Below are 23665 nucleotides of genomic sequence, written 5' to 3' on the forward strand. Positions count from 1 at the left end.
ACAAGATGCTGCTAAGGGACCCCATTTATTTATGTTTGGACTACTTGACAAGGCTGTACTCTTCACAATACATCCAATCATCAGCCAGGCTGAGAGATACGGACACCTGCAGTGTTGGTCAGGGAATCTTACCAACACTCCCAAAGATGCATCCCTGAAATGGATGACCCTCAACTGTGGCTCCCCCTTTGAACCCCCTCAACTTTGGGTAGGAGCCAGCCACTGGCCAGAAAAAAAGACACCTGTGAATGGGCTTGATCCCACAACCTCCCAGTCATCAGACTATCATGCTGATCACTTTGCCATGTCCTAGTTTAAATGAAATTTAGTGTTTGAAAAATGTCTTCAAATTTCTTTCTCTTTACTTGCTCTTTTCTTACTTTCTGTGCATGTCAGCTAAACTCCACTTTCACTCATATCAGCAAGTGGGCTTTTTTGTGTGTGACCATTTTAACACTATTAAAATGCCAGCCATACTCCGTTCTGGGGGTGTGCATGTTGGGGATGTTTCTGTTTCCATGTCTGGAGGATCTGCAGCGTACAGCTACTATCGTGAGTGGTGTAATTTATTTTGTTAATAAAAAATAATGCAATCCCAAGAGGAATGAGTCTAAATAAAGAATGGCGACCAACATCCTGACTTGTAAGCTCAATGTTATCTTAGTCAATCACCCTTCACTGACAGGCAAGCTCACCAGCAGCAGTCAAGGGGTTAAAATATGTAATGTTTCAACTGAAGCCAACTTGTGAGCACAGTGTTGTATACAAACATGCATATACTTCAAATATTAGCAGTTAGATTCTATCTACCCCTGGTTCCATGCTTTTTCTGTTGCTGACCCAAACCAACAAAATGATGGAGCGCTTAACTCCATTGCTGTGTGTGCCCCTGTGTTGGAGCGGAAAGTTCTGTTAAGGTTTCCACAAGTCAGTGTCCAAATGCCCAATACTCCGCCGACAAAACCACAAGCCCTATCATATCTGTGTGACTGCCTTCACCTTTACACCCCATCAACCTACTCTATGATCAGGTTCAGACCCAGTCTGTTTCTGTGTTCCCAGACTCTAACACCCAACAATCCACCGCTGCTCTTCCTGATTCTGGACCTTTCACTGGGAACGATCTCCCTCTTTCTCTTCAACAAATCCCTGCACTCAGCACTTTCCAAGTCTGACCTTAAACATACCTCTTTCCAAAATAGCCACTCTTTCTTACCATCGTTTCTCTAGCCTTTCTATCTACATGTATAGATTTATAAGTTCTGTCTTTCATCCGTTTGGTTCAGAATTACACATGTATGTGAAAGTTGTGAGTGACAGCACATTGATTTGTCTCAGCACAAGGTTCAGCACTACATAAATAGATTATTTATAATTCAACATTCATTATCAACAGAAGTGTGCATGGAACCCTACGAGGCATATCAGCTTGAAGAAAGGATGTGTGGGAGGGTACAGAACATGGTTGATGAGTTTCTGGTCTTCTGGTTAGAGGCTGACGTTCGATATCAACCAAACAAGCTGGGGTTATAACATACTGCTTGGTTCATCACCTTCATCCCTTGCCATTTAGATAATGAAAGGATATTTAAACAAATTTCATGGTGAAACATGCATGAGTGCATGCACATGTGTGTGTACAAGCATGTGTGTGTGTGTGTGTGTGTGTGTGTGTGTGTGTGTGTGTGTGTGTTTGTGTCTGAGTGTGTGTATGTATATGTGTCTGTATGTATCTGCGTGTGTGTGCAAGACCTTTCTCTCCATATAAATTCAAGTGATAAGCAAAACAACATGTTATAACCCCAATAGCCTAATCACATGGGCATGGCATGTTAGTACAAACAGGACTACCTCAAACCCACACCCTTCATCACATGCAATGGACTAAAGAAAAATCTGCCTCAACCACTATTTGAACCTGTGCATGCTGTTAAAAAAAAACCCAAAGCCCAACAGCTCTTGAAATATCACTGTCCTTCCTTTAAGATATAGATACCAGTCAGCAGTGAAAATGTGTGGGGCGTGTGTGGGGGTATAAGATGGGCACACTTGCCTTGTGTATGGTATTTGTTTTTGAAGGGGAAAGACCTGGCTTGTGTGTGTGTGTGTGTGTGTGTGTGTGTGTGTGTGTGTGTGTGTGCGTGTGCGTGTGTGTGTGTGTGTCATACACACACACACACATATATATGTGTACACACACACACACACACACACACATATATGTGTACACACACACACACACACACACACAAACACACACATCAGAGGGACAGTGAATGACAAATGCATAATTGCACATAAATAACCCCTGTTCCTAACTGATGTTTTGAGCACAATTTTCACATATTTAGCACCATATTCTGTCAACCATTCTATCTCTAGCACACATCTAATTTACATATGGCTAGGCACTAACCATACCTAGTTCATGAGAAAAAGATTATAATGCATACTAACATCTTTTATTTGTCTTTTACAGACATCTTTTCCATTCATCAAGCACCCCAAAATCTTCACTTACGCTTTTTAAGGCGGGTCAAAATATTTTTGAATGAGCTGTTGGCTTGTCAACTATCTTAATAACATTATCTTTTCCATCTATTTACACCATGCCACAGGATGTGAGGGTACATGCATATGAAAACTTCACCAGTTTCTCTATACACCTGAAACATAAGGAAACAAGACCCTAGGTCCATGCTGAACATGCAGAGTGAAACCACCTGTCCTGAACTGAAGGGTACCTGAGAGCATGAATTCTCTGCACACCAGCTTTAGAGAACCCGTATTTGTTTTTCGTTTGGGCCTCAAGCAATCGGTCAGGTAAAAATGAGAATATCTTCCCTGAAAAGAGAAGGTGTGAGAGGTAAGCGGCAAGGCAAACACAACGCGGAGCAAGTCTCCACAGGTTGAAACTGTCGCAAGACAAACAATGAAAAAATGATGTCCACAAAAGCAAGAAAACCAATGACACACAAATGAACAAAATCATGCAGCTCTCCATGCTGACTGTTCAAAACCCCAAACTCCCTCTCCCCATTGCCCCTCACACCCCTCTCCCCTTCTGTCTAACCCTAACTCCCAGTACCACCACCTGTGTCTGTAAATATAATCATTCGTATGAGACGATAAAATGAAGTACCATGTGTGGCATGCACTTAATGCACATGAAAGACTCTTACAGCAACAAACAGGTTGTCCCTGGCAAAATCCTGCAGAAAAATCCACTTTGACAGCGAAGCAAATACACTCTTGTGGACTAGAAAAAACAAAACAATGGGAGGCGCTGCACTGTAGTGAGGCGTTCCCCCGAGGAGAGCAGACCAAATTCCACTCAGATATCTCCTGCGACAAAAAGTAATGCAACACACTGACACTAAGAATTTTATACAGCATGACACCTCACACAAGGTCTCCATGCCACACTGTTTGTATATCTCTCTTACTTCTGCACTCCCATCTCTTTTTTTTTTTTTCCTTTCCACTCACGACATCTCCGTCATAACCCTTTTGCCCCCAACTATCCCAACCTTTCTTCAAAACCACAAACAAGCAACAGAAAGATCTGGCATTATTTTCATGGCACACAATCCTGGAGACAGCATGCACACACACACACACCACATGATGCCGCTAAGAAGTCAGCTGACAGTCAGTCAGTCGGTCAGGGACCTACCAGCGTAAGTGGAGCAGACAATTTCCTCATAGCCTGGACTGGACACCACCCCTCCTTGCACAGCTGTCACACTCTCCGAACATGTCTGCGAACATCGCAAAGCATTTTTCTTTTTTTAATACAATGTTTTCCTTTGCTCAGCCACTCCCCCTGGCCTTTTCCCTCTCAATATATCATATAAAAAGACCAAATCTCACTTTTCCTTCCTACTCTTTTTTTGCTTTTAACAACAAACAAAAAAACAAAAAAACAAATTATATATATACATATCAAAACGTATCTTCCAATTCCCCATCGCATTTCCCCCCACTATTATCTCATCTCACTACCACCTAAAGGAAGAACAAAAACAAAAACAACAAAAAAAAAACTCCCTCCCTGGGTCTGTCCATCTTTGCTTTCTCAGCTGAATAATACTTATAACTAATCTCAGGTCTTGCCGTTACCTCCACTGTTATTTCCACTGATCACAGTCCCTAAGGAGGGACCTGTGGTCAGAAATATAGACATTTCTTGTCAAAGAGAGTCTCATTTCACATCCAACAGTTTTTTGGAGGGTTTTTTGCTTTTTTTTTTTTTTTTTTTTACAGAATTTCTCCTCTCCACTAGACCTGCTTCCTCTCTCCACCACACACAAACATGCACGAATGCACACATAAATGCAAGCAAGCACACACGCATGCACGCACACACACACACACCAAACCCACCACCACCACCACAATGAAGACAACTCACATGGCTGAAGCGAAACACAGGCTCCTCTGCCTCATCAAAACTGTAGATCTCCACCAGCCCATCATCCCTCCCCAACACCAGGTCCAGAGTGCCGTCCGCAGTGATGTCAAAGTTGTCGATGCACATCACGCCTGTTAAAAAAGAAAAAGAAAAAAAAATAGCCAGAAATAGTGAGGGTAGACCAAGAACAAAGTAACCACTCATAGATAAAATAATTAAAAACAATGTTAAAAAAAAAGAAGAAAAAGCATCAGTACTGACGCAAACAAAGTAAATTCATGTTTCAGTTTCAAGGAATCAAAGCATGCAAACTGGTCTGTATATGTAACACTATATCTGTGCTCTAGTGGCATAAAGACATTTGAAAACAAGAGAACGCTGGCCATTAAGGAGAAGTGGGAGCAAAGGAAGCAGGGCTCAACTTCTGGAGACGGTTTCCCTTGCAACACCTGTGGGAAGTGCTGCGCATCTAGAATTGGCCTCTTCTCCCATATGAGGACGCACACCGACAGATAAGCCTGCCTGCCTACTCATCCGTCAGTCTGACGGGAGACTCCATCATCATCATATCTGCTTAATTAACAGATGCCTGACCTTTGCACAAAACTCAACGCGCTGGTCAGGCCTTGAGAGCCTACCCCATGTTTGTGGAAAGCATTCACATAAAACGAAATAAAACAATTACACAAGATAAACAAATAAGTAAGCGCATTAAGATAAAATCGAGTGGACCATAAGAGAAAGGAAAGAGACGTAATCAGGGCAGAGTGAGAAGAAGAAAGTAACCAGCAGGCAGATAAAGGATGACAGAGATATGATGGGTCAAAAATAGACGTTGAAGATATCTCACCACCAAATGAACACACTGCATTATGTCACAACAAAGGGTGTACTTTTTCCACTATTTACAGAAAACGAGTGATGTTCAGGTCTAACCATCATTAACCCCTTGACTGTTCAGCCTTGGTGAAACCAGATCCGATCAAAGTGGCATGAATCCAAAGTGCAGTTACTGTTTTTTTGTACACCTTTTAACCCTTTTGCTGCCAGGAAAATAAGATTTAAGTGAAATCTATCTGCCAAGTTTTTTTTCACAAAAAATGGGTATATATTTTCAAAAAATTTTGTGCTCTTTGTTATTGGAGAAAGACCCATAAAAGTATACATTTTCTGAAAGGTAAATGAATAAAGAATACAAAGCACATGATGTTTTCCTATTTTATACATTTTCAGTGACATGCTGTTGTTTTGAAATCAGAGTTTTGTTTTTTGTCACACTTTCAACTTGTTCATTACAAACATTGGTCAGGTAATTTGCACTAAAATATCATATTTTCTGGACAAATGGATAATATCTGCACACACAAATCATACTAAAACAGCCACAATATTAAAAAAAAAGAAAAAAAAAGAGAGACAGATACACAATGAATTGTGACTTCTCCAAGTGATAATACGGATGTGGGGCCACACCCCCTCAGTATCCACCCCACTCCTCTTCACCCCTCTCACACGGTCACTTCATCCAGTTCTCATCAGACCGTGTTGGCCGAGTACCAAGAAAATTGCTCACACTGTGTCCTGCTAATAATTCAGTAACTTTCTGTCTGCTACAGCTGTACAGCCAGCATCACTCACTGATAGTCGTATCTTGGCCAGTCTCTTGATTGCTCCCTTTATTTTCTATCAAATCGTCCTATAAATGTTCATGACTCTCTTCTCCTTCAAAATTACGCTTCAATTCTTTCTGAGCATCACCTAAACAAAGCAATCTTGGTTGATTTAATGCACCACAATTGCATGCTTGAGCTGGGAGACCGACATTATGTTCAGCGAGTGAGGAGAGGAGCCAGGCAAACACTGCGGCAGTAACCCAACCAAAACGTTCAAATGAAGGACTGCCTCATCATGTAGATGGGGTTTCTAGCTATGAACAGAATCTAGAAAGATTCCCCAAGCTAAAGCCATCAGTATTTTTGTCAACGAACTCAATGCAAACCGGGGAAAAGTCTGAATATTTTGATGACGAGTTATCTAGTCATTGTGGCAGCAAAGCGTACATGCTTGTGCTGACAAGTTATCTCGTCATATAGGCAGCCTAGGGGTTAAGTGGCATAATTCATTTTATTGAACACAAAGAATGCAGTCACAGGAGGAAAATGTCCAAATACAGAATACAGTAAATGTTTGCTTAATTCTGTTTCACTTCCCCAAGCCGTTCAGTTAAATAGGTGCAATGTTCCAACTTCAAAAATTGTACGCAACCTTGGTGTTTACTTAGACCAGACTCTATCTTTTGAATGGCAGATTTTCTCAATCTGTCAGATATGTTACCTTGAGTTATGTAGAACAGGCTCTATTCAGCACCTTCTGTCTCAGGATGCAACAAAAACCCTTGTCTGTTCCCTGGTCCTATCTAGGCTTGACTACTGTAATTTATGTCTTTGCTCGCTGGATGCCCCAACCACTTGTTATCCAGGCTTCAGAGAATCCAAAACAATGCTGCATGGCTTATCTTCTGCTCATACTACTCCTCTCCTTCACTCCCTCCACTGGCTACCTATTGAGAAAAGAATAGATTACAAACTCTCTCCTGTGCTACAAATTTATGACTGGCATGTTTCCTCACTTTTCTGAGCTTCTGCATTACTACTCTCCATCTCGCCAGCTCCAGTCATCAGGTGATGACCGTCTCTTAAAAATTCCCTCCTACAGAACCAGATCATATGGAAAACGCACTTTCTCTTTCCAGGCTTCTTCCGCATGGAACTCACTCTCATTTCCTGTCCATCATGCTGTTTCTTGCCCTTCTTTCAACACCTCTTTGAAAACTCATTTATTTCCAGCCATTCAAATCAGTAAATAATTCCTAGTCTTCACTTTTATGTTTTAATCAAGTCAATTTTTTACTTCTAATGATCAGGATGTCCATGCGCACGTGCGTGCGTGTGTGTGTCTACATCTTGTGTGGAGTGGGTGTGGGTTTGTGGGATGGAGTTGGAACGGGATGATTTGTGCGTGCGGGTGTATTTGTGTTTTTTTAGTATGCACACGTCATTGCATTTTTTTTTTTTATTGTAAATACCCAGGGCTTTTGTATCATTAGACTGGGCATACCAAAAGGAGGAGTTTGTATTATACTCCATGTTTGGTGTTAAATATACTTACCATGTCAAACTGATGCAAACTAGGCCTATTGGTTTGCTCTGCTTGGCCAAATTTCGCGCGGCTAACAGTGAAAAGATGGGCCCACCGCTCTCAGCCAATCAAACGCCTCTAAAAACTATAAGCGCTTAATCATTCCGTGGCCATGAACAAAAATGCCCCATGAGAACCACGGCGGAGACGCGGGGATGGACGGGCGGGCATTCGAGTTTGACATGGTAAGTATATTTAACACCAAACATGGAGTATAATACAAACTCCTCCTTTTGGTGTCATATACTGTACCATGTCAAACTGATGCAGAATTTAAAGCAAATGGAGGCGGGCAACGCCTACTGGTTCATATGGGGAGCCCTTGTAACTGAGACGGCAGTGTTAGCCGCGACAAAGGAAATCCCCTTGGAACCGTCAGCCCTGGTCATACGGAAATTCCTGAGGTAGAAGTTGATGAAGGGATTCTCAGACGGCCAGAAGGCTGCCTCCAAGACATGCTGCGTTGGCACTGAGTGCTGGAAAGCAGCCGAAGTAGCTATGGCCCGCACTTCGTGTGCCCTGGGATGAAGACAGCTGATATCCCTGTGTGCATGAGAGTAGGCTCTACGAATGACTTGGGAAACCTGGCGGGAAATGGTGCCTGCAGCGATGTCTTTCTTGTAATTCTCATTGAGGGAGATGAGCAGACACCTCTGAGAAGAACGCCTATGGCGAGACCTATCCCAATAATATTTGAGACACCGAACAGGACAGGTGCCTATCCTCATCATCTTGGGCAAGAATATCAGACAAAGGTCTGACCCTCGGAGAGGGGGAAGGAACCTCAGGGTCTTGGTTCTTAGCCAGAAACTCTGGAAGGAAACGAATAGTGATGGAACCATTTCTGTGGAAGGCCAGATCTTGTGGCATTCCACTAAGCCCGTGCAGCTCACTTCTACGACTGCCTGTGGCCAGCCACAGAAGGAAAGTGGTCTTGAGGGTGAGGATGTCAACAGGAATAGTCCCCAATGGTAGGAAGGGCTGTTTTCGAATGAAATCCAGCACCAGGAACAAGTCCCAGAGGGGCACTCTTCTGGGGTCTCTAGCTTCCTTCAGAGGGGCACCCCTAGCCACCTCTCTGAGCAGGCAATCCACTTCAAAGGCGGAACCACCTAGCTGTTTGCATTGTGGTACAGAAGGCAGACCTGTACCCTCGCACAGAACTAGCAGACAGGATGAACCGAGGAGCAGAGAGCCAGAAAGTTGGCCAGCTGCATGCTCGTAAGGTTCGTAGGGGTAATGCCCTGAGCTGTACACCACCGCTACCATATCTTCCAGCGAAAGTCATACAAAGTCTCCATTCCCTGCCTCCTTGCTCTGGTGACTATGGAGAGGAGGTCAGAGGAGGCAGACCCCTGGGTCAGCACAGCCAACACAGAGGCCGACCGAGGGGTCGAGGACTTCAATGGTGATGCTGACAGTTCCGACCGCACAGCAGCCATGCGTGCTGGTGGAGCAGTTGAGGATTGGAATGCGGAGTGCCCGAGTGAGGCTGCCTCAGCAGATGAGATTTCAAGTTCCAGGGGTGGGAACATGTGTCAGGGACTGAAGGTCCGGAAACCAGGTCTGGGCTGGCCATTTCGGCGCAATGAGGATCGGCTGCGGGTGTTCCAATCTGTCTTTCCGTATCACCTTGGACAGAATTGGAAAGGGAGGAAACGCGGAGGCAATCAGACTGCTCCAATCTAGAGAGAGAGCATCCACTGCCCACGCTTCTGGGTCGGCAACCGAAGACACGGAAGTGGGAAGTCTCTTGTTGAACAAGGTCCACCATCGGCCGAAACCACTGTTCCCACACCCCCTGAAGGCTGTCCTTGTCCAGGGTGCACTCTGTGCGCATGACACTCTTGGGCCTGCTAAGAGCATCTGCCAAGAAGTTGGTTTTTCCTGCTCAGTGTCTCGCTGAAAGTGCAATGCCCTTGCTGTGGCACCAAACGGAGGAGAGCCTCAGTCCGCATTGAGAGGTCTGCCGAGTGCGCTCCCCCCATTTGTTCACATAACATGCGACCGTCGTCTTGTCCGTGAACAAGCGGATGGTCTTGCCAGTGGCCTCCCCCATGAAGTGCAGGAGAGTCCTGCGAACTGCCTCCAGTTCCAGAACATTGATGTGGCATAGGCGCTCCTCCGGGGACCAAGTCCCTGCTGCATAGAGTGAGTCCATGTGGGCTCCCCAGCCCAGGGAGGAGGCGTCTGTGAAGAGTGCCACCTGAAGAGTAGGTGGGGCTAAGGGCACCCCCTGTGTCCAAAGGGGGTGATTAACCACTCTGATGTCACCTCGAGGAACCACTCGCCCAGCCATATCTGGGTATCCCATGGCTGAGTGCTCTGGGACCGGCGTAACCTCAGTACCCTCTGGAGAGGGCGCTTGAGAGCCCTGTCCAGGGGAATGAGAGGTGCCGTGGACTCCATCATGCCCAAGAGGGAAGAAAGTGTCTGCGCTGTATCTTGGGAGGAGTGGCGCCAGTGGCTGAGGAGGCCTGCCAGACGGTACCAGTGATCTGGCGCCAGAGAGACTATCATAGACCGCATGTCGAATCTCATCCCTAAGAAGTCGAAGGACTGACATGGGGACAGATCGCATATCTGCTGGTCCATGAGGAAGCCCAGTTGGGAGCAAAGGTCTAGAAGTCTGGCCGTATGACTCAGGCACCGGGCCTGCGACTGGGCCAGGATAAGCAAGTCGTCCAGGTACACACAGAGACAAATGGATTCTGAGCGGACGATGGACACCAATTCCCGCACCACCTTGGTAGACAGGAAAGGGGCAAGGGACAGACCAAATGGGAGGGCCGGGAACTGGATCCCCTTGTCCCTCCACACGAACCTCAGGTACCGACGGGATGCCGAATGGATGAGTATATGAAAATAAGCATCTTCCAGATCGATAGAGGTAGGCCAATCACCTTGTTGGATGGTCTCCCGAATCTGTGCCTGTGTGTCCATCTTGAGTTTGATTTTGGGGAGGAATTTGTTGAGGGGGGACAAGTCCAAAACTGGTCTCCACCCTCCCGAGACCTTTGGAATCACCAACAACCAGCCGTAAAAACCGGGGCCCGGTCCGAGAGTTGAGATATAGCCCCATGAGGAGTGGGTGCGATATCTCTTTTTCTAGGACGTTCTCCTGCTCCGTCGAGCTGGGCACCTAAGGAGGAAGAGTGGATCTTTAGAGGGGGGAGATCCTCCACCCAAGACAGCATGTACCCCGACTCTAGCACCGACATAATCCCGTCGTTGAGTCCCAGAGCACACCACTGATGTGCATGCCGGGACAAGTTTCCTACTTGGAGGGGCTGAACGACTGGCGGTGCTGAATCGGGGCCCAGCCATTGGGGGTGCTGCCTTCTGGCCTTGGGCATGGCCGGTCGGCTTGGACAGACCTAAGGTGGTTTATTCCTCTGCCACTGATTCGGCACACGCTGCCTTGACAGGCGGCGTGGTATATGGAGGGGCCCTGGTGGCCAGTCTCTTCAATGGCATAGAACCCTGGAGCCCATGAGAGGTGTGGGCCAAATATGAGGCCACCTCCCTGTTTGTCTCTGCCCTGTGGCTGACAAAATGGAGCGGGAACTGGCCGAAGAGGGAGTGCTGCTGTGCTGGGATGGACCGCAGGGCAGCCCTCTCCTCCACAGGAATGTTAGAGAGGCTGAAAATGGCATCACGCCGCGCTAGCAAAATAAGGCCAAAAGGATACGCTGAACAGCCGAAAAAAGCGTAAGACGAGACAGAGCGTAAACCTGACAAGATGGCGTGGAGAGCCTTGGCCAAAGGAATGATTAAGCGCTTATAGTTTTTAGAGGCGTTTGATTGGCTGAGAGCGGTGGGCCCATCTTTTCACTGTTAGCCGCGCGAAATTTGGCCAAGCAGAGCAAACCAATAGGCCTAGTTTGCATCAGTTTGACATGGTACAGTATATGACACCAAATGTCCTTTTATTATTATCATTATTATATAGGTGAGTGACATCCTCACCTGGAAGCTCAGTTTCATTTCAGTGACAAGCGTACTCAGCAGCAGCAATCAAGGGGTTAATTGAATATATTGGAAAGTTACTGATACGAAAGACTGAGTCATCACATACCTCCATTCCGCTTTTCATTAGGCATCTCCCACTTATGACTTGGACCTAATCTGTGACATACAAACAGAAAATTTTGAAATATTCAAATATAAGTGCATAATGATTTCACAATATATAATTAAAAAAAAAAAAAAGAAAGAAAGAAAACTAAACTATTGAAATGGAAAAAAATAAATAAATAATTCCATGTACTGCTAGTTACACTTGTACTTTGCACAAAGTTTGAATGGCAGCAATTTGTTTCAGCAATGTAAATCTTGGAGAGAAACACCATCAATGAAAATATCATAAAAATAACCACTATTTTGTGTGTTGTTTTCATGATCACTATGATAAATTTGGAGCACGCAAGTTATGAAAAGCATTCCCATAAAAAGGGTTGCATTTTACACATTGATGCAAGTTTTCATAGTCTGAAATGAGCTTGCACACACACACACACACACACACACACATAAACACACACAAACACACACTTAACACACAAAGTACACACACACAAACACACATTAAACACACAAAGTACACAAAAAAGAGACTGTCAAACAATGAGGTAAGAAGAAAGAAGAAAAAAACACAGTGGACTTACTTCCCAATCTGCACCAGACCCACCCTGCCATCTGATGTTCCATAGACTATTTCGTTGCCTTCCTCGCCTGCGTAACAATATAAACCCAAACATATTCATACATATATCATTCCAAAGTATCCACTGAAATTGTCAAGAAATCACAAGTCAGACAAAGAACTGAACATATTTTTAAAACAATATATATATACTCTGTTATGCACACTTAGAACAATACCTGGGAAACAGAAATTCCGCATGAATGGGAAAACTGATGTGCAGGGAAAAAAAGACAAAAAAAGGAAAAAACAAAACAAAAAAACAAACAAAGGAAAACAAGAAAGAAAAAAAAAATTTTTTGTGTGGGTTTTTTTTTGTGTGTGTGTGTGGGGGGGGGGGGGGGTTGTGGTTTTTTTTTGTTTTTTTTTTTTGCTTTCTGGCAATGAAGAAGGCCTGTGAAGCACAAAAAAAATTGAAATATATCATAAAATATAATTCAGATATACATTAAATGTAATAAAATGAAAGAAAATTTGAAGGGAAATGACTGAAATCAAACTCAAGAATACATGGACCATATCCAGTGGACTACACACACATGCGTACTCTCACACACACACACACACACACACAATAGCAAACCTGTGTGAACAACAATTTTTAATGCTGTTATCTGACACATGGACTGGGCTGCATGAGCGATCTTCACAGTGCAAGGTTTGCCAGAGTTAAGAATTTTCCGGACTCTATGCTACTTCTGTATGTGCAAGAACTATCTTAACGCTATGCAAACTTGCCACTGCTATGATCGCTTGTACAAAAACCCCAGCTCTGATCCCATGCCTCACCCCTACCCCCTCACACACACACACATACACACACCCTCACCAACACACACGTGGCTTTCTGTTGACACTGACCTCCATTGTTCTGTGCCAGCTGTAAACACAGGGGTGGCCCTGGCACCTCGACTTCATAAAGCAGCTCTGAGTTCTGCAGACACCACATTGTTTCATCACACTTCACACACTTCAGACCTGTGCAATGTCCAGTACAATACTGACAAATCACCTTACCACACAAGACAAGACATGAAAATGCTACATACTTAATGTAACTACAACAGACTACAAAACACATCTGGCATATTGTACTCACAATCAGTTACAATGGCCATGCCAAATAACTGGTCAAGAAATACATTTATATTTTAGACTCAATGCTCTCAGTCACGGGATTCATTTTGTGTGTCAAAACAACACAGTGGGTTTGTTGACATCAAACTTGATCAAGGAATTAGATAAGTCAATTTTTTATTGCATGGGAAAGTTGGCTGCAGATGTCAAGCTTTGTTACAATGTGAAAAATTGTCCTTTTAACATGACCCCTTTATTTATTTATTTATTTATTAAGACTTCTTGGTATAGCGCATCTTCTTGAAGCTCTATGCTTGATGTCAACTCAAGTCTCTTGTGGCAGTGAATAGTCTAACTGACTAAAGTTGCTTCTGGTGGTGTAAGAGATAAACACAGTGATCAGAGATCAGCACTAAGCTGGCAAAAGTCCAGCGGGCAGGGCAAAATTAATATCTCACCTGCAACACACGCAACACACGATCCTGACAGGCGAGGACGGGTGTTAGGTCCTGCACACGGTCGGTGGGCAGACAGAGCACATCGTTGATTTTGTCCCCGCTCAGCAGGTAGTGTGTGTCCTTGCAGTCATGGTAGTGGTTGTACACAAAGCTGCCGCATACAAACAGCTCCGCCCCCTCCACCGCTCTGAACAGTACACACACAAAAAATGTCGAGGCAAAGTGGTAAATACAGCAGACTGATGACTGGGAGGATGTGGGTTCAAGCCTTATCAGAAGTGGACTTGTGGTCGTTGTTTTTTGTTTTGTTTTTTTTTGGTCTGCAGCTGGATCCTAACCAAAGCTGAGTGTGCTATTGGCTCAAATGGGAAGATGGGAGCACACAGTCAAGGGTCATTAATTCACTTCACATGATAAAGTTAAGTAAATATTCATGACTATCACTTCTCATCAATGCAAAGACGGTGCACTGGTTTGACTAAGACCAAGTGCAATATCATCTTGAACATGGAAAGGACAAAGTGAAAGGTTAGGGCATGCTATGATGTTCATCCTTCCCAAAGCTGATAATTGTTACTTCTTTGTACCATTTTAATGTCTGGTTCATATTTTCACATTCCCCTATGTTGCCTGAACATTAGTATGTATATGCAGATTCATAACATGCACATTGAAGTAATTAACTGTGACAAAACAAAAGAATAAAACAGAACAAAAATCAAAATATAAACATTAAAAAAGAGAAAACAATGAATAAAAAGGAAAAAAAAAAGCGAAAGGAAATCCCTCTAAAAAAAAAAATCAAAAAGATATAAAAATACAGAAAACAACAGAGAAGAAAAGTAACAAGAAAAGAAAAGTCCCAAAACAGTGTGAGAAAAAAAACGTTAAAGAAAATTTTCTGATACAATGTCTCCTCACATGGTGCGGATGGGTTCCGACATGTTGGTGTTGAAGTTGAGAAAGTTCTTCCCTTTCTTGGTGTAGGCTCTAACTTCAGATCCTGTGCTGATGAAGATGCGGTCCTTGACAGCGCCCGCTTGTCCCCCAAGAGTCAGACGAGTGACTTGATGAGGTGCGGTGGCCTTGAACACATTCTGTCACACACACACACACACACACACACACACACACACACACACACACACACAGATAACCTCATGAATAAAGAGAATGAATGAACACATTCTGTGGTCAGAGTTCCTACAGACCAAACAAAATTTTGTACTTTTTTCCAGACCTTTTCCACACCAGACTGAATTTTTTCCTAGCTAAACGCAAAGCCATACTGAATCGAAAATTCGTCTGGTACACTGCTGATGAAAGAGACTGGCGGATATCCTGGTGTCAATGTTAACTTTTCATCACTTTGTGTGTGTGTGTGTGTGTGTGTGTGTGTGTGTGTGTGTGTGTGTGTGTGTGTGTTTGTGTGTGTTTGTATTTTTGTTTGGGTTTTGTTTGTTTTTTTCAATTTTTTTAATGCGTCAAATTTTTTGTTCAATGGTACTGGTCATGAGTTTTAATCAAATTCCCAGCACATGACCATGACACTGTATGCATTGATAATCTAATATGACAGAAAATTACTTTTCTTTTCTCTGTTTTGTCAAAAGGAAAATGTTGATCTGAATATGAACAGGCCAGTTCCCAGATTTTCCCAAACCTTGAACTTTGACGAAATACAATACAAATGCCACATACCTGGACCTCTCCTTTTTTCATGCCAAACACCTGTATCACGCCATCATTGTCTGCCACAGCAATCTGCAGAAAAACAACCAGCACAATATACTGAATACATTTCATATAGTGAATCTGAATGACCAGACATAGCAAAATTTCATTCCATCTGTATTCTTGAATTTTTTTTTTTTAAAGATAATAAATAACATGTTTTTCCCTAAACGACTTGGCTTGTGCTTAGATCCAAGTAGCAAGCAAACAAAAGTTGTTGTTTTTTTAATCATACATACTACTGTAAAGATAAATTAGCTGAAAACTTATACAATAGTAAGATTACAGTGTGTAATTAAACAAAGGTATACATATGACAGATACAGATGAATGCAAAAATATATACAATGCATAATACTAGCTCTATCTTAATTTTGTACATAAAATCTATACACATGAATATACACTTAGACCCTGACCATGTTATTCTGCTGCTTAGTGCCCTTGACTGGCTTAAAGGTATGTTTGTAAAGGGCAGAAATAAAGAAATGTGTGAAATTATGAATACGCACCTTCTGCAATTTTCCTGATATAGGCATCAGTCTCATAGTCCCCTTGTTTGTTGTCCCCACCTTTAAAACAGATTACATCAATGTTAAACACACACACACACACACACACACACACACACACACACACACACACACACACACACACACACACATGCACACAAGTGCGTGCATGGGCACACATGTGCACACATATATGCAGACATGCACATACACACAAATCAGCTGAAATAGAAGTGCTGCCTGAACTGAACCCAAGATCCCCAGATTCAAAGCCAGCTCAGCTATCGCTCCAGTCTTCTTCTTGTTTATCAATATTATTATTCAAGCAAGGGTTATATCAATTTTATGTATAGTCAAGACATGATGATATTCTAAATACTGACAATTCTGCACAACAAAATAATATATGCAGAACAATACAAATACATACTGAACACCACATAATATTGATTCCATCATGGCATTGTATATATATAGCTCAAACCTGTACCAGGCGTGTATTGTGCCCATTTTTGCACAATTTGTTATGCTCCATAGTTATGTTAAAAGCAAACTTGTTCACTTCATGTTCCTGTTTCAGATCATTTGAGAACTTTTGTACTGTTGGCTTTACTGTATTGTTTCTACATTTGTATAAAAAGAATATGGCTATCAATATAGTATGTGAGAAACATCCATCACTTTTTGTTATATCCAAAAAGCAACAGTGCATCATTAAGTGCAAGTCTATCACATAAACACTTTTCTTTTAGATATCTTTCAAACTCTGTCCAAACATGTTGCACATCATTACACTCCCATAGATAATGTAGAGTTGTTCTTTCAGTTTTTGTTTTTATTTTTTATCCTAGCAGAAATTATACTTGTTGTCTGAGAGTACTCCTATGTTCATCAAAATAGATTTTGTCACAAGAACATAATTAATTTTCATCTGGAACCATTTTAATATTATCTCTTGTATCTTTCTTGTTTTTTTGGTTTTTTTTGTTTTTGTTTTTTTGTTTGTTTGTTTTTCAAGATACTCTATTCAAGCTTGTTTAAAAAATAATGTTTAAGTTTCTACAGGCATTCACTAATAAATTAAGTAGTTCTAGTTTTCCAATTAGTATATCATAAAAATATTTCATTCCTCTTGGAGCTTTCATCATTACAGTATGCTTTATTATAGCAGGCTCTGTTCTGATCATTGTTTTCAATATTTTTTTCTCTTAACTCATTCAACCCTGCACCCGCCTGAGAGGTGTGCGCCACTGATCACTGTTCTCAGCCTGAGCCCACCTGACAGGCTGGCAAGGAAACCCATTTATTTAAACTGGTTCGTCAGCTCATTAATATGCTTTAAACTGCTATGTAAGGGAAGTAACTCCAACTTAACTTCCTTCCTCACTGGCATGTGAAGTTTCGCTCCAAAAATCGAACGAATAGTGTGTTTTTTATCCGGTTTTCCGCATCGATATGGTAAAATGTCAAAAGGCTTACTGCATAGCTTAGAGCTCAATGAAATTATGATGGACTCTTGCTGTGAATTCAACCCAGATAATGATGATTTGTCTTATAATTCTTTCGGTGATTTATGGAAAAGTGAAGGAGGTGAAATTAGCAACCAGCGTAGACAATCAAGTAGATAGCCCATAACCTTCAACATCAAAAGCTGACATCTTACTATTTCTGTTTTTGCTTTAAAGTTACAAGTACACTATAACATCCTTTGTCTTGAGACCAGCAATTTGTATCAAAATTACATTTCAGTCACAATGTGAAGTTCGGTAGCAATTGGTTGAGTGGCTGCTATAAATTTGTGCCTGAAGTGAAGCACCCCTTCCCATTGATGCAGCCAGGCCAAAACATGCCAGGCTGGGAGGATTACACAGGCAGCCAGCCTTAAAGGGCTGAAAGGGCTAAAAAGCTTCTGAGTTTACACTTGTAACCAAAGTATTCCAGTACTGGGACTTCAGTATCAATCATATATTGGAAATCAATATATATTCATCTTTTACATAATAATTTTCTTCTTATCCAGTCTTCAAAATACAAGAATTTGTAATCTGTTTTATATAATTTGCTATTAAAAAAAAACAAAAAAAACAAAACAATTATTAATGGTTCCATCAAAATATCTTTCTTGTCATGTATTACATATCAACGTGTCAAAAAATTCTGAATAACTGTGAAATACATCCTTCCAAATGAGCTTTGTCATATATCCTTCAACTGTTAATACTAATGGGCCATGTTCCTGTAAGTGTAACTTTCAACTTCTGCCTTCTGGACATTCTTTCAACAATATATTTTCCATTTTTGATGATGACACATTGTGGCATTTTTTTCAACCATATAGTTTATAGCATATTTTCGACATTGTGAGTTTTAAAGATTTTATGAGTAATAAAATGTAATAATTATATCCCCATTTGTAGACTAATACCAACCGCTACTGATCTTTTGACTTTTAACTTTGTCTCTCTTTTTTTCCCATATGAAGTGAAATTAACACTTTTTTGTTTGTTTGTTTTGTTTTTGTGTTTGCAACTTAAGAAAATTAAATCTTGATATTCAACCTTGTGTGTGTGCGTGTGTGTGCATGAGTGTGTCTGTGTGTATGTGTTTATTCTGAGTGTGTGAATGGGGCAGTGAATGAGAGTGAATGAATGAATGAATGAATGTATGAATGGGTGAATGAATAGAGTTGTTGAGTTTTGGGTTGTTGTTTTTTTTGTTTGGTTGTTTTTTTTTGTTTTGTTTTGTTTTGTTTTTGTTTGTTGTTGTTGTTGTTGTTTTTGTTTTTTTGGAGGGGGGGGGGTTGTTGTTGTTGTTTTGCTGCTTTTTGTTGTTGCTGTTGTTTTGTTTTGTTTTGCTTTGTTGGTTTGTTTGTTTTGTTTTTTTGTTGTTGTTGTTTGTTTGTTTGTTTGTTTTTGTTTTGTTTTGTTTTGTTGTTGTTGTTTTTTTGGAGGGGGGTGTGGGGGGCTAGCCCTGGAAAGAGAAAGCGTGCGTGTGAGGGCGTGCAAGAGGGGAAAGACTCAAGGAGAGGGAGAGAAAGAGAGGGGGGGGGGAATTCTTGGCAAAGCTGCAAATGATAAATACTTTACGTATCACACTCCTGGCAAGCTTTTAATATTTAGCAAGTTTGCTTTGATCATTTTGCTCATGCAACATGAAAATGCATTCCAGATCCATAACAAGGGGGAGTATAAACCGTAAACTGACAAGAAATCTTTTCAGCTGAAACCAAAACCTTGTATTTGATTTCTATAATGTAGCCAAACCTGCAAGTAGTCAACTCGTTGTAAGTCTAGTTCCATCATCTTGGCGGTTTATATGATGTATAGCTCGAGACACAAGCACTTCGAATTCGTATCGCAGACAACGCAAGATTCCTGGTAGAAAAATGTGTATATAGTCCGCAGTGAATCACTAATGAAAAATGAGCGTTTCCATTTTATGTAAGAATATCCGCGTCAGTCAGTGGTTTACGATTAGTAATGGTGGTATGATGGTTATTTTTCCAGTACATACTTCTTTATTACTTTGTTTATTAAATATTTAACTGCAGAACTTTGCTTGATGGAAAGAGAGTAGCTTCCCTTGCAATCGTAGTTTCATTTTCTGTCACACATTGGCTGACGAAATAACGTCAGTGCCAGGTTGGGTGCGTGTCGTTTGCGCTTCGAGTCATTTGCGCTGCCTCCATTATCCCTACGTTCAACAGTGTTACGTGTCGATATCACTGCTTCTTCTTCTTTCCTTTTTTTTCTTTTTTTTTTCTTTTTTTCTTTCTTTTTTTCGTTTTCTGTTTTTTCTTCTTTTCTTTTTTTTCTTTTTTTTCCCTTTTTTTTTTTTTTTTTCGCTACGTGTCAATAATTATGTAGCGTGTCAGTTGTCATTGTGCCCTTCATTGTGCCAGTCTGTGACATGCATGAATGAAATAAAATAAAATAAAATAATAATTATATGATGTATGCCTTCGTTTGATCTTGTTGCGTTTCAAGTTCTAGTCTGTACAGTATAGGCTACCGGCTTGCTACCTGGCTCAGTTTCCCAACGCAATAATGTAACACTGCATCAGCTGCCATGGCAGTGTTTATCTGTGTCAGCTGATGATACCACAGACTCAATTTGTTATTAATGATAACTTTTTATAAGGTCGGTCGTGGATGAATATACGCAGAACTTGACCGCGTGTTCGGTCTCCCACCGTGACCGTGACCCCATACGCCATCCCAACCCCTCCATTTCCGATGCCATTTGTATTGGTGTTGATTTTTCCCGACATTTTCCTTCGTTGAATCACTCGGAGATGTCAACGGTGTCTCGGGCCATCGGGCACACTCACTGACGTGAACGGCTGACTCGAATAACGATTATAGTCATCGTCGTCGTCGTCAGTCGACACGTTGTACTGGGATAATGCAGGTTGCGCAAACGACGCGAAGCACAAATCAGTGACACGTACAGTTCTATCGACACGCACCCAACCAAACACCGGCTGGATCCATTGACTTCTTCTTTGGCCTAGCTGTTGTTGCTGTATGGTTCCGACGACACAAACCAAGCAACTGAATACTCTTCATCATCCTTAATTTTTTTTTTTTTTTTTTTTTTTGTGCATTTAGCCTTCTTTTGCTTTTTCATCACACTTCTCTGTTCCGTTTCTACTTCTTTAAACTGCATTTTTCTTTGCCGGCTTTCGAGCGTTCATCTTTGATACGGGATTTCTCAGGGGTTTTTGTCAGTACCGCACTTTTTCTCCTGGCCGTGCTCCTCTTGGTTTCGTTTTTATATACTTCTTGTTGGTGCTTTGGGAAATGGACTGACCAACTCAGGAGAGAACAACTTTGGGCTGACAGATGCCAGGATTAGACCTAGCTTTGGGATATGTTTCTAGAAGTTGTTGGCCCTGGAAGCATGTCGATCTTTCTTTTGGTGTTACCCCTCTGATGGTAAGTGTGATGTTTGTATTGGGCCCGAACCCCTTCTATTTTTAGATTAATGGGTCCGAACCACCGCATTGTAGTGTGCGCCAACACCATCTTTTAAACACACATAAATTTCTCATGTCGACAGCCTGCCAGGGCGGGACTGAGCATTGCTGATGACACGGTATCCTTCGATGCGATGGGTGGACATAGTCGTTTGGGGTGCATTGCTGAGAGCAGCAACAGCAAAATCCACTGTGTTTGTTGTGTATCTTCTCTTGTCTTTGTATTACATCAGCTTTGTCTCTTTGTCTTGTTCTTGCAGGAGAGGCGGAAACACTGGCAGGGGTGGCGGTGTTTCCAATGGGGGAAGCGAAAACAGACATGGGGATCGAGAGATCGTTTCTAGCAGGCGGGGGTGGGGCGTGTTTCCAGCAAGACCAGATCCGAGGTTGGGTTTCCAGCAGCGGCAGATGCAGAGTGGGTGCATATGTTTCCATTGGTGGGAACTCCCAACAGTGGCCGATCCGTGCAGAAGGCTGGAAGGAAGTTGTCACCAAGCGAAAACATCGTTATTGAAAGAGCAGATCCTCAGGACGCTTCAGATCCTTTTGTTATGTCGATCGGCATGACTGCTTGAAACCATTCTCTTTGTATGGTACCGGCATGGTCGTAGACTGTCATTGTCTTGCCGGAACTGGTCCACAATCTGCGCAGCGAAAAGAAAACGTCATATGGCCCCATCACTGACACCTTCCAGCGGTTCAGCTTATGGGAGCAATGCGGTGGAAATAAAAGAACTCTTCCACTTTCCTTGGCAAAGTTGATGACATCAGTGCTCAGGTGTGAATCATGACTGTCCAAGAGCAACAACACAGGACGGTGGGGTGCCGCTTTTGCACACTTTGCGAAATGCTGGACACACTTCAAAAGTCACTGGCTGTCAAGACTTAGATTATTGGCACTACTCTTTGAAATTTTTTCGTTGGAATATCTGCAGAGGAAGTACAGCAGCACACACGTACGTGACGAGCTCTCCTCTCTCGGCAGATGTCATTGCACCTATACGTTTTGTTCCCTTTGTTGCAGTAATGGTCCTTGGTTTATGGACAGTAGTCACACCAGTCTCTTCGCAGTTCCAGATTTCGAAACTGCTAAAATGATGATGATCTATTACGTCCGACAAGTTGCTGAAAAAAACAAAAACATGGCCAACATTCTGTCTGTTGAAACGTGATGCTCATGCATTATAACTGGTCACTTTGTGCAAACTCAGAGCGGGGGGTGGGGGGATCTGCACATGAAACCGCGAAGCCAGTCTATCCCTGCACATTCTTAATTTGTCGTCCCAGGTATACTTATCAGGGTTGCATGTAACAAACTGTGAGGATGGTTGTAACAGTGCGACCATTCCGTCAGCAAATGTTACACTTGATATTGTCCCACAAACAGATGGAGTCTCCCGTCGGACCGACGGATGAGTAGGCAGGCAGGCTTATCTTTCAGTGTGTGTCCTCGTATGGGAGAAGAGGCCGATTGTGTATGCACAGCACTTCCCACAGGTGTTGCAAGGGAAAACGTCTCCAGAAGTTGAGCCCTGCTTCCTTCGCTCACGCTTCTCCTTAATGGCCAGTGTTGTCTTGTTTTCAAACGTCTTTATGCCACTAGAGCACAGCATCCTCCAGCGAATAGCGGTCAAGGGCATCAGTTTCCCAGGAAGCGATGTCTATGTCACAGTCTTTGAGGTTTGTCTTCAAGGTGTCCTTGAAGCACTTGCAGGGTCTTCCAAGTTCGCAGTGGCCTTCCTTCAGCTGGCCATACAAAAGCATCTTTGGGATCCTGCCATGTCATGCGGCCAACGTGTCCTGTCCAGCGTAGCTGGCACTGGATCAGCAGGCTTTCGATGCTGAGCAGGCCGCTCCTCTCTGGGACCTGGAGGTTGGAGACCCTGTCTTGCCACTTTATGCCGAGGATCTTTCGTAGGCATCTCTTGTGAAACTGCTCAAGTTGTTGAATGTGACGGCGATACGTCGTCCATGTTTCACAGCAGTACAACAAGGTGGTCAGCACAACAGCACTGTAGGGTTTGATTTTGTGCCACAAACACCCTGTTTCAAATGTACCGAGTTATCCGGACAAACTTAAGCGGATTTGGATCTCCAAAGCATTGCCCTTTTTGCCAAGGTGAACTAGAAGATGAATACCATTTGTTGTTTGTTTGTTCTGTATATATTGATTTGCGGACAAACTTTCTTCAAGACTGTTTAAATATGTCTCTTAGTACACTTTTTCGATCAAACAACAAGCAGAGAAATTGCCATGTATCAAAATTTATTTTCCATGCGATCAATAGGAGACATCATATATTCAGACCTAATTAAATAGAATGAATGTCAAGTCCATGAACATTATGATATTGTGTCATCTATTCAAGTGTTATAATACCCCTTCCCATGTCCACCCCCAGTCCCCTGGTTTTGAATTGTAATCCATGGCCAAAGTTCATTAAAACATTTTCGTTTGTTCTCTCTCTCTCTCTCTCTCTCTCTCTCTCTCTCTCTCTCTCTCTCTTATTTTTGATTTTTTTTTTTTTTAGGAGCAAACATTTTAGCTGTTCTCTTTTCAGTTCTGCAATAAGAAAGTAGAAAAAGAAT

At 42.5% G+C, this 23665-nt stretch overlaps 1 protein-coding gene across 1 annotated transcript in view; it reads right to left on the reverse strand.

The window, feature by feature from the left end:
- The window catches only part of LOC143298484 (BBSome complex member BBS7-like), a 30831-nt gene extending 11339 nt beyond the window's left edge, over positions 1 to 19492 (reverse strand). The window contains exons 1-10 of the mRNA XM_076611295.1: positions 19362 to 19492; positions 16099 to 16158; positions 15554 to 15616; positions 14774 to 14949; positions 13853 to 14039; positions 13179 to 13251; positions 12280 to 12346; positions 11691 to 11740; positions 4415 to 4545; positions 3677 to 3761 (exon numbers count right to left, since the gene is read on the reverse strand). Coding sequence (XP_076467410.1) covers positions 3677 to 3761; positions 4415 to 4545; positions 11691 to 11740; positions 12280 to 12346; positions 13179 to 13251; positions 13853 to 14039; positions 14774 to 14949; positions 15554 to 15616; positions 16099 to 16158; positions 19362 to 19400 — 931 coding nt within the window. The 5' untranslated portion in view covers positions 19401 to 19492. The remainder of the gene's footprint in view (positions 1 to 3676; positions 3762 to 4414; positions 4546 to 11690; positions 11741 to 12279; positions 12347 to 13178; positions 13252 to 13852; positions 14040 to 14773; positions 14950 to 15553; positions 15617 to 16098; positions 16159 to 19361) is intronic.
- Between the last annotated feature and the right edge of the window lie 4173 nt (positions 19493 to 23665).

This window comes from Babylonia areolata, chromosome 24 (assembly GCF_041734735.1).
Source record: "Babylonia areolata isolate BAREFJ2019XMU chromosome 24, ASM4173473v1, whole genome shotgun sequence".
In the NCBI taxonomy this organism is placed as follows: Eukaryota; Metazoa; Mollusca; class Gastropoda; order Neogastropoda; family Buccinidae; genus Babylonia; species Babylonia areolata.